This window comes from Myxocyprinus asiaticus, chromosome 31, assembly GCF_019703515.2.
Source record: "Myxocyprinus asiaticus isolate MX2 ecotype Aquarium Trade chromosome 31, UBuf_Myxa_2, whole genome shotgun sequence".
In the NCBI taxonomy this organism is placed as follows: Eukaryota; Metazoa; Chordata; class Actinopteri; order Cypriniformes; family Catostomidae; genus Myxocyprinus; species Myxocyprinus asiaticus.
Genome location: NC_059374.1, coordinates 40,875,118 through 40,891,429, shown reverse-complemented (window position 1 = coordinate 40,891,429; position 16,312 = coordinate 40,875,118). Strand labels below are relative to the sequence as shown.

The window sequence follows — 16,312 nt, the reverse complement described above, 5'->3', positions numbered from 1 at the left end:
AGCTCTGTCATGTGACGGTTCGTGCGTTTGCAGCAAAGATTTTCACAGTCAACAGACAAACAAAAGCAAAAACTCCACTTTTGAGACTGAAAACCTCACAAAGAGTAGACTGAACCTTCTGGACGGATATTATGGGGTGCTGTTACAGCAGCGAGAGCGACACGACAGAGGAGGTAGAAAGATTTATTCAAAATGCATCAAATTCAGTCATACAATACAGCTGAGTGTGTCAGAATTACACACGACACACATTCACACATCTAATGACACATTCTGGTGTGTGTGTGTGTGTAATTCTCGTTTCAGGAACAGGCCCATATTGTGTGTGTGTGCTTCAAAACTCGCTTTAATAACCTTTTTCGACTTTAAAACAGTATAATCACAACTGCTTTAATCAGTATGCCATTATAATTAAAGATGGGGATTTAAGTGTGTTTTTAAAGTGGGTGCTGTTTGTTGTGTGTTGTTGTGTGCAGAATGTCAGTGTTGGATTTTGTGTTTAACACTCGTTTGTTTGTAGATCAGATGTGACATGTGATATCACATGTATGAGGAAAGTGTGTACAGTAAACCTGGAAATAAAAGGGGATATTAAAATGGTGATTTCCAGGCCCTGGAAAGTAATGTCAATGAACAGTGTTGGGTGTCATGCATTATTAAGTAATTAAATTACTTTTTTATTGAAGAAAAAAAAAGTAAGGGATTACTCTTAATTTTTCAGTAATTTAAATTACAGTTACTTTTGATGTAATTGTTAAATACTGCATATAGACTATAAAACAATTCTATATAAAACAATAGTGAATTTAAAATAAAAATTTAACGTTTTATGTTTTCTAGTTTAACGCTGCCCCCTTAAATTCTTTGGCCAATTCATGAATAATTTATTTGATTTTATATGATTTATTTGGAAGAATTAAAAGAACAGTTTCATGTCTATCCTTGTATTTTTCATCTGGTCGAGGTTGATAAGGGTTTTAGAAAGTAATAAGTAGTGTAATTACTTTTCAGACAGAGTAATTAGTACAGGAATGTAATTACACTGTAGAAGATAGATGTAATTAGTGGTTAGTAATTAATTACTTTTTAGAGTAACTTACCCAACACTGTCAATGAATAAAATCAAGGGATGCACCGATTTGAAAAATCTTGGCCAATAGCGAAATGTTGTTTTTTCATCCACATCATGGAAAAATTAAAAGTTTAAATCAAAGGAACAACCCCCACCTTTTTTTAATATATCATTCTGCATTATAGTAGTATAATGGACAACGGATAAAGTCGTCCAGACCACTAGAGGGCGCCGCTTGCTAACGCAGCACTGACTGAAGCGCTGAGAGCAGAAACGAGGCCTTTTAAGATGTAGTAATTGCGACAAAAGGCCATGTTGTGACTTTAAAACATTTTTGCATTTATATCTTACAGTTCAAATCAATCATTACTCAGCATTATTGGATATCATACACTATAAATCAACCAATAGCGGATTTTTCATTTCTGCAGTATTTCAGGTGCTTGATAAGACCGATATGCGGATCGGTTGTTAATTTGGTACAAAATTCATATTCGGTCCTGATAATATATCTGGCCTTACGTCCGAAATAACAAATGCAGTGCATTACCGGGACTTTAACTACAAATCTTTTAAAAAAATCACTGTAGACTTTCTATAATTAATATGACGGAGATTTGGATCTGTATAATCAAGACATTCTAACTGTAGACGAACACGGAGAGAGAAAAAAAAACTATCGGCACAGATTTTTGCCGATAATGATTGTTCCAAAAAGCAACTATCGGCACCGATTAATCGGTAAAAACGATATATCGGTCTACCTCTATGTACTGTATATGATAGAACATTACAAATTCAAAATGCAAAAGTCATGATGTAAAATGAAGAATAAACATTTAAGATTTTGCACTATTTTTTAGGTCACTAATCAAATGGCTTTGACCATGTTAACTTGTTTGTACAGATCATCATGTTTCTTGGCTTCCATTAAAGCACATGATGTGTGTGTGCGCAGTCATTAAAGCAAAAGACAGACATGAAAAATCAAGACATTCTCAAATTGATGTCAATTAAACTTTTCATTCATATTGTTAAAATAAAAATGTTGTTTTAGAAAATAGACAAATTTTCACAAGCGGTCTTAGACTTTTGGACCCCATAGCCTAAAATTGCTTTTTTTGAGTCTAACCTCTTTAAAATGGTAAAAACCATTGAAGAAGAACCCTGTGTATAGAAAACTCAGTATGAGAGCAAGAGTGTTTGTTTATTGCTGAGAAGGAAATGGGACACTACGGTGCAACAATAATGTTTCTGACCTGACTCTGCTTGACCCTTCTGTGCAGGACCAAGATGCAGGGAAGCCACTGATTCCTGACCCGAACCTAGACAGAAAACTGCCCTATGGCAAGGAGCGAAATGCCGACAGCCTGCCGTCCAACCGCACAGACGAGCAGGCCCTGCTCACGGGCATACTGCAGCGGACAGCCTTGTATGACACAAGTTTTTTTCTCTGCATTTTCTTTCCCTGCTGTCCTCATTTATTACACAATTGTCTGTGATTAAGCTTGCTTTTAGACTTTTATTTTTCTATTTTTCCTGTTAGGAACATAATCGACGTGTCTGCTGTTGATTCTCAAGGCATGGAACAACATGAATACATGGACAAAGCCAGACAGTACATGTGTGTGTTATGATACTTAAAGGGATAGTTCAGTGTTGTACTGCACAAAGCTAGCTGGATTGAGCAGGATCATGTGTGTTTGTGTTACAGTACGAAGCTGGAGGTATTGAGCAGAACAGTCTCTCAGAAGAAGCCGGTTCCTCTTCCATCACTGACCAGCCAACCTCACCAGGTGCTTGCCGCTGACCTGGTGCCCTACGCAGATGTACAACAGGTCAGACCCTGTTTCATTATGCACCTGTCCATCCATCTCTATCCATCTCTTTCCTAGATAGATAAATAGAATAAATGTGTGTTCGGGCACTTTTAGCCCTCTCAATTAAGTTTACTTGGTTACATGCATTTTTTGAGTAATATGAACAAGGACAGATTCAGTAAACCTACAGTTTCAGTTAACCAAACAAAAAAAAATCATGTTTTTCTAACACAAATGGATTAAAGTATTGAAATAACTCAATTGAGTTTACTTGGTTACATGCATTTTTTGAGTAATATGAACAAGGGAATATTCAGTAAATATACAGTTTCAGTTAACCAAACAAAATAAATATTCATGTTTTCCTAACACAAATGGATTAAAGTAAACTTTTTCCCCAATTGAAATAACTCCATTAAGTTTACTTGGGAAAATTCAGTAAATATAGAATTTCATGGTGGAAATGAAGCTGATGGAAATTACATTTGTAACATTTTTTACAATAAAATTGCCAACTCCTTTGTCTTGCTAAGGCTAATTTCATAGCTAACCTTTTATGTTTCCTAAACACACACCATGAAATAAAATTTTCACACTTTTTGCATAATTTGCACAAATTACAGCTTGATTGCAAGTGACGGCCAATGAAAATATTCTGCACATAAGTTATATTTTCTTTATTTTCTTCAAACATCACTTGTCTCATATTTCATCTCAAGCATGCTCTTTACTGACACTTTTTGTCCACTTGATTAGTAGAAAAAACTTTACTAGGGGCAAAATTGTTTGGTGTGGTGAAAATGACGCCACAACTGTGGGACAGTCGTAATTTTCACACGATAAATATTGAAAAGGTGTATATTATTTCACTCGTTGTTTAGATGATCATAGTGTTTTTATAATGGATTGTACTAACTGATATGGCCTACATGCTGTTTTCAGTAGTCTGACTGTGTTTTCTATCCTCCACAGGTCTCAAAGATCGCTGCATACGCCTACAGCGCCATCTCACAAATTAAAGTAGACGCAAAAGAAGAGTTGGTGGTGCAGTTTGCTATACCATGATTTAAAAGACAGACCCCTTCCCCCCCATGTCCTCTATCTCTATTTTTCTCTCTAGTATAGCCCAGTTCTCCCCCATTCTCCCTTCAAACTTCTCTGTTCCTGAATTTAATAGAAAGTCACATACTGATGGATTCGTTCTCTGAATGTGCTGCAGATAAATATAATTAATCCAGACCATAGCTCCTTGTGTAAATCTGTAACAGCGCTCACCCCGGACACCCTCAAGTACCCACCGCACAGAGGAAAAGGGTTAAAGCGTTTAACATAGCATCTGATCTACTACTCGTGCTAGGATGAATTGTGATTGATCGTTGATATGAAGGTGATTGGCCTCGTTCGGTGGTAGTTCTTCAGGTTTATTGAAGCATCAACCAAACACTCTCACAACAAATAACACAAACATATAAAACTCATCGGTGGCGTCAAGCTGCCACGATTCATTTGGTGATTTGTTTCTACCGCTGTTGTCCTTGGAATGTCCTGACTGGTCGGAGGTTGTCAAACCAAATTTTATTTGCATTTGGTTCCACAATGTGCTGAACACAACCACACATACTGTACTCGCAGCTTCAGTTGTAGAATTTATCTTATACAGGCCAGAAACTGTACTAAAGTAAAAATCCCCCAATCTAAAATGTGCAGACTTTTTGTTGGATAGTATTGTAGTGTCTTAACACAGAGGCTGTTGGGAAGGTTTTGGTTCAGCACTGTCCTCTATGTCATTCAGTTACACTGCAAAAAATATTTTTCTTAAAGGAATATTCTGGGATCAATACAAGTTAAGCTCAATTAGCAGCATTTTGGGCATAATGTTTATTTCCACAAATAAAATTTATTTAAAAAAAAAAAAAAAAAAAAGTGCGAAACTTACAATGGAAGTGAATGGGGCCAGTGCATATTCATTAAAAAAAAAAAAAAATTTATTATTTTTAAAGTATAGCAACAAGATATAAACATTATACATGTTAACATGATTTTAGTGTCAAAATGGCTTACTAACCATATCTGTGTAAAGTTATGTCTAATTGTAACGGTTGGGCAAGGAGGAGGCAGGAACCGTAAAGTTTAATATCAAACTCAACATAAAACAAACATACACATGCAGCGTGGCCCTGTGCGTCTCTCTCCCGAACTGGCATCTCTGGCCCCCCTTTATCTCACTCTCTCTCTGATCATCTGATTCAGCACCGGCCATGCACCCTCACGGCTCGGCCACACCCTCCTCCTCATCACACTAATATTACAACTTTGTTGCCATTACAGTGATATTACTTTAAATAGATAAGGACAGCAAACGATTTTATGACACAAACATAATGTTAACATGTTTAATGTTTACATCTTGATGCAATACCTTTGAAAAATAATCTTATTTTAATGTTTAGGAACTGGCCCCATTCACTTCCAGTATAAGAGCCTCTCTGTAACTGATGTTTTTAATAAACGTTTGTTGTTCTTCATTAGCTAATTGTTTTGTTTATGTTTAAAGCATAAATCTAACAAAATTGAGATTTATGCTTAAAACATTAAATAATGAAAAAATGCCATGGAGTTAGAGCAAAACTTAATTCAAGTCTTATAGTCTGAAATAATTTTGCCTCAAGTAAATTGATCTTGCTTTTTGATTTTAGGTTTTAATGTTTTATTTTTATTTTTTTACCAGAAAACAACGCAAAAACTAATTTCTGGAATCACTGTGATTTAGAGTTCATCATTCCAGATTCAGTTCTAAAATTGTATGCACTGTGGTTCTAGATTGGGGTCTGGATTAATACGGGCAAAGTACCAAAATAATACTTGTGTCTAACAAGAGTTAAATGCACATATTGTCATATTTACCCTCCGATTTCCCATTCTACCTGCTTTTCAGCCTCAAACAAAGAGTGAATTAATCTAGACATGTAGAACTCTGTTTTCTGTGCACGATTTGCTCAGATCTAGAGCTTATTAAATTGCCAAATTGATTCTAGACTGGGAGACTGGTTTAGATTTGAGACTATCGCTAACCAACAGCTACTCAACAGTCTAGGAATTCAGAGCTGAAAGCGGTGCATGGGATCTCCTACAATTTTAGACATAGTTCTTCCTCTAGCTGTTTGCAAAATTGGCACTCTTGCAAAACGCACATTTGTTCCACATACTTTGGCGAGGTGAAGTGTAAATGGCACTGGGCAGGTGACAAGCCCTGCCAAAACATTATTTGAACTTATGTCTTGTAATATCAAAAATTCCAGATCTGCTGCCGTTGACGGTCATGCGATTCAGGATATAAAACCCTATCATCTAGAGGAGCTCTGTTATTGCTTTTAAAGGGACAGTTCACCCAAAAATAAAAATTCTGTCATCATTTACACACCCTCATGTCGTTCCAAACCTTTTTTGGCAGAATTTTCATTTTTTATTCCTGTAATGGGAGAAAAAGGGTTCTCTTTCTGTGCACCTTTCCTATAACCCTTGTTCAAATCAGACATGCAGTCATATCGAACACTATGTACATGGTTAAACTAAGTTTCTTAAAGGGCCGGAGCAATGTGGCCTATGAATTAACATACTTTCAAATCAGAGTGGTTCTGGAAGGGGTTGTGGGTTGGAATTGTCTTGCTGGGAGATGTTAGTTTGTAAATGATGTTCTTTGTGTCAATGCCTTTAATGTACAGAGTGTAAAATGAATCGAGATGAACGATTAATACAATGCGTTTAGTGGGAATTAAACGGCTCTGCAGCGCCCCCTGGCTGCATAATGCCTTAGTCGTAAGGCTTCGCGATCAGTAGCTTGTATTTAGCTAAGCAAACCGGAACACTTTTACCCTGACTGTTCCACTTTTAACAAAATAATACAACTGAAATGTTCAAGCAAATATTATGTCTTAAAATAGTAAAAAAAAAATCTTGCTTTGATTTTGTGCTGACAATGAGTAAAGCAGCAATGAAATCAAATGACTGGCATTCTTTGCTGATGGAGTTTAAGATGCCACAGAAAATGTTTGTGTAACTATTTATTTTTGTTTTTATGTATTTATGCAAGCTCACAAACAGTGTGGTATAACAATTGCCTCCACAGATCATGTAAAGGCACTGTTCTCTTTCTTTAAGGTTTTGTAAAGGGATTAAATGCACTGCAATACCCAGTACTCACTTTGTTTTCTTTTGCAGTGTGCTAATAGTATTATTTGAGTTTGTTTGTTTGTTACCTACATGTGGAATACTACCTGATTTACAGAAATGATTTTCTTAGGCTAGTACCAAAAAACATTTAATCTCAATAATTTGTTAATACTGTTTTGCTGAATGAAATTATGCATTAAAGACTTTAACAATGACAAAGTGTTGATTTATTGTAGTTTACTAGTCTAGAGACCGTTTCGCTATTGCTTAAGATGTTTCACCCCTCATCCGAGTGGCTTCATCAACAACTAATGAAGCCACAACTTGGCGAAACATCTTAAGCAACAAAAAAAAAAAAAAACTGTAACTGGCTAGAATAACTGTATTAAACATTCTACTGTGTTATTACCCAAGTTTAAGACTTGAATGGGGATTCTAGATCAGCATTTAAAGGAAAATTGCACCCAAAAATGATCAATTTTGAGGGTATTCGTTTATTGCAAACTAACAAGTGTTGTTCCAAACGTATATAACGTCCAGTACTTCTGCAAATTAGTTGGAATGATTATTATTTAATTAGTCAAATCAATTTCAGTCTGGTCTTCACACAAAGCTATTGTATGGCTTCAAAAGACTTAGAATATAGTCATATGGACCACTTTTATGATACTTAAATGAAGAATTATTTGTCGGTATGATGTGAAATAGAGTAAATAATCATTTTTGTGTGAACCATTTAAGTGCAACTATAAAGTGTACAACACATTCATGTTTCCTAAACAAATTAGAAATGCCTCGTTCACACTGACATCGATTAAGCTTTCCTATTGTATATCTGCACTCCCATTGGTAGTCGCTTCAACAGGTTGCAAAGTGCTGTCAGTGAGAACGCCCCTTGAGGGGTCATATAGGGAAGACTCTGTTCACTTTGCTGTGACTTGTGGATTTGCGTTGGTTTCTGCCTTTTTGCCAAATTGAAGCCAACTCCCGTTCCTGTTTGGTAACAGCACTGAAATCCATTGTCTTCAGATGAGGAAGAGTGGCGATCACATGTGCCCTAACAGTAGACATAGAAAAGCAACTTCGGAAAATAGCAATACATCCAATAAAGAAAGCATAAACGATACATAACTAACAAGGTTAATTAGTTGAAGCAATTAATCTTTACAAAGCAAGTCCGAGCAATTTCACACTTAATGCATTGATATGTTTGATGACGTTTTTGAGATTATGCAATTGGAAAAAAACAAATATTTAAAATGTAAAAGCTTGAAAATGTACATTGCGCATTTGGAGATCACTGACAATTTAACCACAGACATTTAAATTTCACAGGAGTTTTAGAAAAATACTGTAACAGAAAAACACTGAAAGTATTGTTAAGTCATTAATTTGATTATTTATACATAATCAGGGCTGGTCATGGAAAACCTGGAAATATCATGAATTTTTTAACTGTGTTTTCAAAAGTCATGGAAATTAATAAAATCTTTAACTTCATGGAAAAGTAATGGAAATTTCAATAATGAATATTACTCTCAATTGATTAATTAAAAAACAAATCTAATTACATAATATGCCGATTAATTAATCAAATTAATTGCATATACAGTGGTAAGAAAGTATGTAAACCCTTTGAAATTAGCTGGTTTTCTACATTAATTGGTCATAAAATGTGATATCATCTTCATCAAAGTCACAAGTACAGACAAACACAACGTGCTGAAGCTAACGACACACAGAAAAGTATAATCTTTCATGTCTTTACTGAACACATCCCATTAAACACTCACAGTGTTGTGGAAAAAGTAAGTGAACCCTTGTATTTAATAACTGGTCGATCCTCCTTTTGGCAGCAATAACCTCAACCAAGCATTTGTGGTAGCTGCGGATTAGACCTGCATGACATTCAGAAGGAATTTGGACCATTCTTCCTTACAGAACTGCTTCAGCTCATCCTTATTCTTAGGATGTCTGGTGTGAACAGCTCTCTTGGGGTCATTCCACAGCATCTCTATTGGGTTATGGTCTGGGCTCTGACTGGGACACTCCAAAAGGTGGATTTTCTTTTTTTGTAGCCATTCTGTAGTGGATTTACTTTGATGTTTAGGTTCATAGTCCTGCTGCATCACCCAACTTCTACTGAGCTTCAGCTGGGGCACAGCCCTCCTGACATTATCCTGTAGGATATCTTGATAAACTTGGGAATTCATTTTTCGATGATGGCAAGCGGTCCAGGCCCCGAAGCAGCAAAGCAGCCCCAAATCTTGATGCTCCCTCCACCGTACTTCACTGTTGGGATGTTGTTTTCATGTTGGTATGTGGTGCCATTTTTATGCCATACGTAGTGCTGCGTGTTCTTCCCAAACAATTCAACCTTAGTTTCAACAGTCCACAAAACATTTTCCCAGTAGTGTTGTGGAGTGTCAAGGTGGTCTTTGGCAAAATTCAGTTGCGCAGCAATGTTTTTGTAGGAAAGCAGCGGCTTCCTTCGTGGTGTCCTGCCATGGACACCATATCTGTTTAATGTTTTCCATATAGCAGACTCATGAACAGAGATGTTAACCAGTTCCAATGATTCCTTCAAGTCTTTATCTGTCACTCTAGGGGGTTTTTTTCACCTCATTGATCATTCTGCGGTGTGCCCTTTGAGTCATCTTGGCTGGACAGCCACTTCTAGGGAGAATAGCCACAGTACTAAATCATCTCCATTTATAGAGAATTTGACTAACTGTGGACAGGTGAATATCTAAGCTCTATGAGATAACTTTGTAACCCTTTCCAGCTTAATGCAAAGCAACAATTGTTGATCATAGGCCTTCTGAGATCTCTTTTTTGCAAAGCATGGTCTACGTCAGCAGGGATTGTCTCTATAATAATTGCACTGATTGTTTCTATAATAATTGCACTGTAAATCACTTTAGATAAAAGCATCTGCCAAATGTGTAAATGTAATTCCAAAGGGTTCACATACATTTTCTTGGCACTGTATAAATATTTGCAATAATAATTATAATAAATAAAATATAATAATTCAGATAATTAAAATACATTACTGTGGCAGATGAGTAAATCATTGATAAGACAATATAAAAAGTGGCTTTAAAATGTAATATATTGTTTATTTCCATATTATTGAACACAAGACTGTCATTGGCCTACAGTTCACAGCAAACCATTTTGCAATTGAATTTGTCAACCTGTCAAGACAGATTTATTATAAGGGCTTTTCTAAGGACGTGTCAATGTACGTGCATCAGACACACACTTTCGTAATGTCTAATTTTGGTTGCGTCATAAACAACATGTTTTTAGGTCACTGTGTCAAATTAAACATAGTTTGAAAATTAGAAAAACATGTCTTGAGATCCCTGCATTCAAAATTGTACTACGTCCAGCTTGTGCTGTGGCTAGTGTCAAGCCCGAGATCGGTATGTTCTCCATACAGCTGGAGTTTTGCTTACTGCCCCCTGCTGAAAACAGGTGGTACTTCAAACTTAAATTGCTCCGATGGTAAAAAAACATTCCAAACTACGGTCTGGGGACATGATTAATTGCGTTAATTTTATATTATGCGTTAATTATAATATAATTAATCACACTGAATTAACATGTTTAATCAACAGCCCTGGTGAATATACATTTTTCTAGTTTTTATCTGCCCTAAAATAATTAATAAAAATTGTCCAGTGTTGAGGAAAACTTGCTTGCAAGCTGTTGTGATTTCCGATTTGTAAGCAAATCATTCTTTTGAGTCAGTTCTTTTCAATGAATTAGTTGAAACGGTTCAAAAATCAGTCTAAATGATTAATTAGCAAATCGTTCTGAATCAAAATTTGTTTTAAAAATCGGTATCCAGTAATCAGAATTGCTTGGAAAGTTCATGGAAATGTATTGGTCAAAAAGGAGGGGAACACTGTATAATAATACATATAACAAAATTATTATAGTTTTTGTCTATAGATTCAATGTCTATGGGATAACTCAATGGATTTTTACCAAGCAAAGGTCATGGGTTTGCTTCCCAGGAAACATGTACCACTGATAAATGTAAACATTGAATGCACTGTGAATAACAGTAACATAGAATGGGTTACAATTTAAAATAAATAAATAAAAAATGCATGTGCCTCATTTTCTTGTAACATTTGGTATAAATCACCCTTGTTGGTCGGTTTAGACTCTAGGCAGGCAATATTCTGTGCATGCACTCAAAGTGACTGTGTTTCGGAACTATATGTGATGACTGTTGCTATGCACAGGAGAGCAGAGGTTTGTAACAGGATCCTGAGTGCAGTTTCGGCACCTGTTGTGTCGGGAACGCAACCAGTACTGAAAGACACAGTGGAAAATCACAGAGGTCTGATATGGCAGGCCATGTTCATTACATTTGATGCAAAGCTTTTTCACAGTGTACTGAGAGGCTTTAAAGGGTTTGTTCACCCCAAAATGAAAATTCTGTTATTATTTGCTCACCCTCTTGTCTTTCCAAACCCATATGACTTTCTTCTATGGAACACAAAAGATGTTCACACTGATTATTTCCATACAATGAAAGCATACAGGCCATCAAACTCCAAAAATATACCATAAACGTATCTTAAAAATAATCCATGCGACTTGTGTGTAATATTCCAAGTCTTCTGAAGTCTGAATTAGATTTGTGTGAGGAATGTACATTTAAAAGTCGATTTGAAGTCATTATTAACTGAAAATCTTTCCCTCTCAGCTCTCAAATTCCATTCACGTTCATTGTGTTTTCAAAAATGCAGTTTGATGAATCATTGGTTCTTGCTTGTCATGTGACCTATAGCAATGCAGAAAATTTGAATAGGCTGAAGCACAAATGAGATTTAAAAGAATATACAATTTACTGTAAGCTCAATCGACAGCATTTGTGGAATAATGTTGATAACCACAAACAATACTTTTGTTTTGTCCCTCCTTTTCTTTAAAAAAAAAAAAAGAAAAAATCAAGGTTACAGTGAGGTTCTTACTTAATGGAAGTGAATGGGGCCAATTTTTGGAGGGTTTAAAGGCAGAAATTTGAAGCTTATAATTTTATAAAAGCACTTACATTAATTCTGTTAAAATGCATGTATTATTTGAGCTGTAAAGTTGTTTAAATCGTAGTTTTTATGGTTGTTTAAAGGTTTACAGTGTTATGTCGTCATGGCAAAGAAATTGTCAAATTGAAAATATCTTTACACAGAAAAGGTTAGTAAGTAAGGGATAATGTACAGTCAGCTCGTTGTTATTACACAATAAACCCTGACAGGTATCACCCTGAAGGGGTTTATTTTTTGATAACTCTCTGACTGTACATTATCCCCCTTATTACAGGGCTACTAACCAAATCAATAAATACAAGGACATAAAATATTGATTTGCATTGAAATTATGGAATTTGAGAAGAAAGAAATCGCTGAGCAGCTGAAATCAATCTCCGGTATGTGTCAGAGTTCTGTTTATGTGAAAATGACTTTCTGACTCCTCATTATTCAGCCTATTACAAGACTACTTCCCAAATTAACAAATAAATGGACATGAAACAGAGTTGCATTGAAATTGTGTAATTATGTGAGAGGAAATAAATCACTGAACAGCTGAAATCAATCTCCGGTTTGCGTCAGAGTTCTCTTGCTGTTTATTTAGTTATTAATGAACATCTAACTGTTCACTATGCATCTTATTACAAGACTACTTGCCAAATAAATAAATAAATGCACATGAAACATTGATCTGAGTTTAAATTATTTTATTAGCTTCCTTGTAGAGATCGCAGAGTGCTATGTGAAACAGGAGAGATGGCTCGCAGACCCCGGATGAGTGGTCTGATACGTGGAGCTGCGGTTGTTACAGGGCAATAACAGACCGCTAGATGGCGCTATTGACCAATAATTCAGGCCGCAGTGTAAAAAGTGATTTTATCATGTTATCATGTTAACGTGCATATTATTATGAATATATAATGGAATATATTTTGGAAGTCAAATTTCTGTCTTGTGGCTATACTTTTGAAACAATGAGTATTTTAACGTTTACGGATTGGTCCCATTCACTTCCATTGTAAGTGCCTCACTGGAACACAGATTTTTGCTTTTTTTTTTACAGAAAAGGAGGGACGAGTCAAAATAGTTTTTTTGTGGTAATAAATATTATGCAAAAATGCTGTCGATTGAGCTTGACTTGTATTGAATCCGGAATATTCCTTTAAGAGCAACAGCAGAGGAGATTATCAGTGTGCATACTTTTTTCAATATTCAAATAATTTCTCTTTACTCAGTTTAATATGCAGACTTCTATAGGTAAGCCATTTGTAGGTTGATTCCACTGAAAATAAAGCTATAATTTGGCTCCACTGCTTTATTGACACTTTTATGGTGCTTTTTTGGTCACATTATTAGAGATTGACAGGTTATTATAACTGTTATATTCTTCAAAATGTCTCCTTTTGCATTCCACAGAAATAAATAAAGTCATACAAGTTTAGAACCACATGAATAGTTGAGTAAATGATGACAAGATTTAAATTTTTGGATGTACTATTCCATCTGCTCCATAACCCCTGAAAGGTCTGTGCCTCTCTGACCTCTTACTAACCTTTGACCTTCAGCCATACCTGTAATCACGCTCGGTCTCCAGGGGGTTGCCGTGCAGTGTGATGGCGTGTAAACATGGCAACACCGCAAGTTTAACCACTTCTGATAACTTACAAATACTGTTTCCATGCAGATACAACAAGCGTAGATCTCGAAGCTGAGTGAGAACCTGAAGGAAACAGAGAGAGAAGGTCATAGATCGCAGACATAATTTAAAATGCATATAACAGGAATGAAAATGCACTGCTATTAAAAAGTTTATGATATGTTATCATCATGATTTGCTGTATCCCACCAGGCACAGGTGGTAAAGTGCGTACTGGGTCGATGTGTGGAATGTCATTGAAGGAGAGGTCGAGCCAGGCCAGACGAGTCGGCTCAACGAGAAGACCAGAGATGGTGTCCATGAGTCCTATTAAGTCTGTGATGTTGTTGTTGTTGAGTCTGAGAGCTCTGCTGTGGAACTTCTGCTCTGAGTTACGCTTCAGAGGACGAGCGCCTGGATTGGGCTCATCAGAGAGCGTGTCTAAAAAGAGTGATGGAGAAAGAACGTGAGAATAGTCCTTTAGAGGAAGAACAAAGAACTGAATTAAATACTTATGCAAGTGTTTATGAATACATTTTATCATAAGGGGAATCTGACTTAAACTGTTATAAATGACTGTAACAAATACTCAATGTGAATTAAAGGAATATTCTGGATTCAGTACAAGTTAAAGGTGCTGAAAGCAATTATAGCCATTCTAGAATTTCCACAAACTGAGCCACTGGATTAGCCACGCCCCCTATTTCCAAAACCCGCACCCCAAAGATACCAAATGAGCTTTATTGAGACCGAAGTTGAGCAGAATCATTTGTCAAAATCAACAGCAGCTAAATAGCGCCCTCAACTGACAACTGTTATGAGCCACACGGCATAAAAATGGCATTAAACCTCAATAATTCGCTGCAATTACAATACAATGATTACGTGCAAAATTGACAGGCAGAAAGCGTCATTGAGCAGACATATTTTTTTTGCTGTTTACAGAGTCTAGAGTTGTCACAGAGACTGGTGAGGTATCTCACGACACTTATTTCAGTGATATCTTTCAGTATGATTTATTTTTTTGCATACCTTTCCATGAAAAAATTGCTTACAGTTTACAGCTCAGTCAGCAGCACTTGTGGCATAATGTTGATTACTACAAAAATTATTTTGGCTAGTCATTTGTTTATTAAAAAAAAGCAGTTACCGTAATCCACTTACAATGGAAGTGAATGGGGCCAGTCTATAAACGTTAAAATATGCATTGTTTCAAAAGTATAGCCACAAGATGTAAACTTTTTATGTGTTAAAATAATTTTAGTGTGATAAAATCACTCACTAACCCTATTTGCCTAAAGTTATATCCACTACCAAGATTATAGGGTTTGTTGCCATGACAACAAAGTTTGATTATTGTATATAACTTTACAAAGATAAGGGTAGTTAGTGATTTTATCACACTAAAATTATGTAAACACTTAGATTTTTACTTTTTGTGGCTATACTTTTGAAACATTGTGTATTTTAGCATTTATGGATTGGCCCCATTCACTTCCATTGTAAGTACCTCAGTGCAACCGCGATTTTTTATTTATTTATTTTATTTTATTAAATGAGAGACGAGTAAAAAATGATTTTGCCAAAATTGCTGTCCTGAACCCAGAATATTCCTTTAAACAACTTGAAATCAGAATAATCCCTATTTACTTTCCTACATACAATAAATATCCTTGGTTTTTATTGTTCTAAAGACAATAAAATGTTTGTTTTTATAATCTTTCATTAAAATGTAATCACTTTCTCCACCTCTGAAATGACTTTTCTATTCTGCTGATCTAACCAAGATTGTGTGGGCAGGGAAAATAATATTAACCAATAATATCACAGCCTATCTTGTTTATCCCCTCCTCCGTCCCCCACAAACCTTGTCACGACCCAATCAAATCTTGGTTGGTAAATCAAGTCCTGCCCTAAATTATTTCTTGATGATTATTCTGTATAACTAAAAAAATTGTCAATGCATTAATATTAGGTTCACTGTCACCTCAGTCACCTTTCACTTTCAGGTTTGAAACAACATGAGGGTGAGTAAGTAATGACATAATATTTATTTTTGGCTGAACTATCTCTTTAAGGATTGTGCGTGTTATATGCTGCTTACAAACCTGAAACTGCACTGAGATGCTTAAATGAGAAGTCCACTGGAGATCCAATCATTTTCCAACTCCCAGACCAGAGAAAACAAAGTCAAAAACTGCTATTTGCTCCAAGAGTTGATGTGGTAAAATATTATATTTTAAGACTGTAATATACGAGATACAGCATGCAAACTGCCTAAAATAATTACAAACATTAGCTGATAGTGAAGTAAAGTTTATGTACATAAAGCAAACACGTCTTAGTGTTTGATTTACACACAGTGGCACAAAATAACTGAATAAATCTATAAACTGGTCATCACCATTATCCCATAATAACAGCAGCATGGACGGACCCCAACAAAGTTACCATGGAGACCAAGAATATAGCATTGCATTCTGGGAAATTTAGCTTAATTGTTTTTCTACCGATTTCCCTTTAGCTGTCTGAAATTCACTTTCTTTTTCTGGTTAATCATTCA

General features: G+C 35.8%; 2 protein-coding genes across 3 annotated transcripts; one reads left to right on the top strand and one right to left on the bottom strand.

Annotated features, from left to right (window-relative positions):
* On the top strand, positions 1-4,815 carry LOC127422629 (ragulator complex protein LAMTOR1-like). The gene is made up of 5 exons (XM_051666382.1): positions 1-173; positions 2,359-2,504; positions 2,619-2,696; positions 2,787-2,910; positions 3,865-4,815. Exons 1-5 carry the CDS (start codon positions 132-134, stop codon positions 3,955-3,957), a joined length of 483 nt encoding a protein of 160 aa, XP_051522342.1. The 5' UTR covers positions 1-131; the 3' UTR covers positions 3,958-4,815.
* Positions 4,816-4,876: 61 nt separating this feature from the next.
* Positions 4,877-16,103, bottom strand: lrrc51 (leucine rich repeat containing 51). Of its 2 annotated transcripts, none has more exons than XM_051666381.1 (4): positions 15,858-16,103; positions 13,960-14,190; positions 13,779-13,833; positions 4,877-8,119 (listed from the first exon to the last, which is right to left on the bottom strand). In XM_051666381.1, the coding sequence occupies exons 1-4, from the start codon at positions 15,907-15,909 to the stop codon at positions 7,966-7,968; spliced, it is 492 nt and encodes a 163-aa protein (XP_051522341.1). In that variant the 5' UTR covers positions 15,910-16,103; the 3' UTR covers positions 4,877-7,965. The 2 variants fall into 2 exon arrangements, with proteins under 2 accessions (XP_051522341.1, XP_051522339.1); XM_051666379.1 differs by having other exon boundaries at positions 13,685-13,833; positions 13,985-14,190.
* Between the last annotated feature and the right edge of the window lie 209 nt (positions 16,104-16,312).

Bases quoted from the DNA above. Each gene is read 5' to 3' on its own strand.
- lrrc51 (XM_051666379.1), bottom strand. From the start codon at position 15,909: ATGATTGGATCTCCAGTGGACTTCTCATTTAAGCATCTCAGTGCAGTT. The intron at 14,191-15,857 runs GTTTGTAAGCAG...CACTCTTTTTAG, and splicing joins GCATCTCAGTGCAGTTTCAG to ACACGCTCTCTGATGAGCCC. The intron at 13,834-13,984 runs GTACGCACTTTA...TGTTTCCTTCAG, and splicing joins ACATTCCACACATCGACCCA to GTTCTCACTCAGCTTCGAGA.
- LOC127422629 (XM_051666382.1), top strand. From the start codon at position 132: ATGGGGTGCTGTTACAGCAGCGAGAGCGACACGACAGAGGAG. The intron at 174-2,358 runs GTAGAAAGATTT...CCTTCTGTGCAG, and splicing joins AGAGCGACACGACAGAGGAG to GACCAAGATGCAGGGAAGCC. The intron at 2,911-3,864 runs GTCAGACCCTGT...TATCCTCCACAG, and splicing joins CCTACGCAGATGTACAACAG to GTCTCAAAGATCGCTGCATA.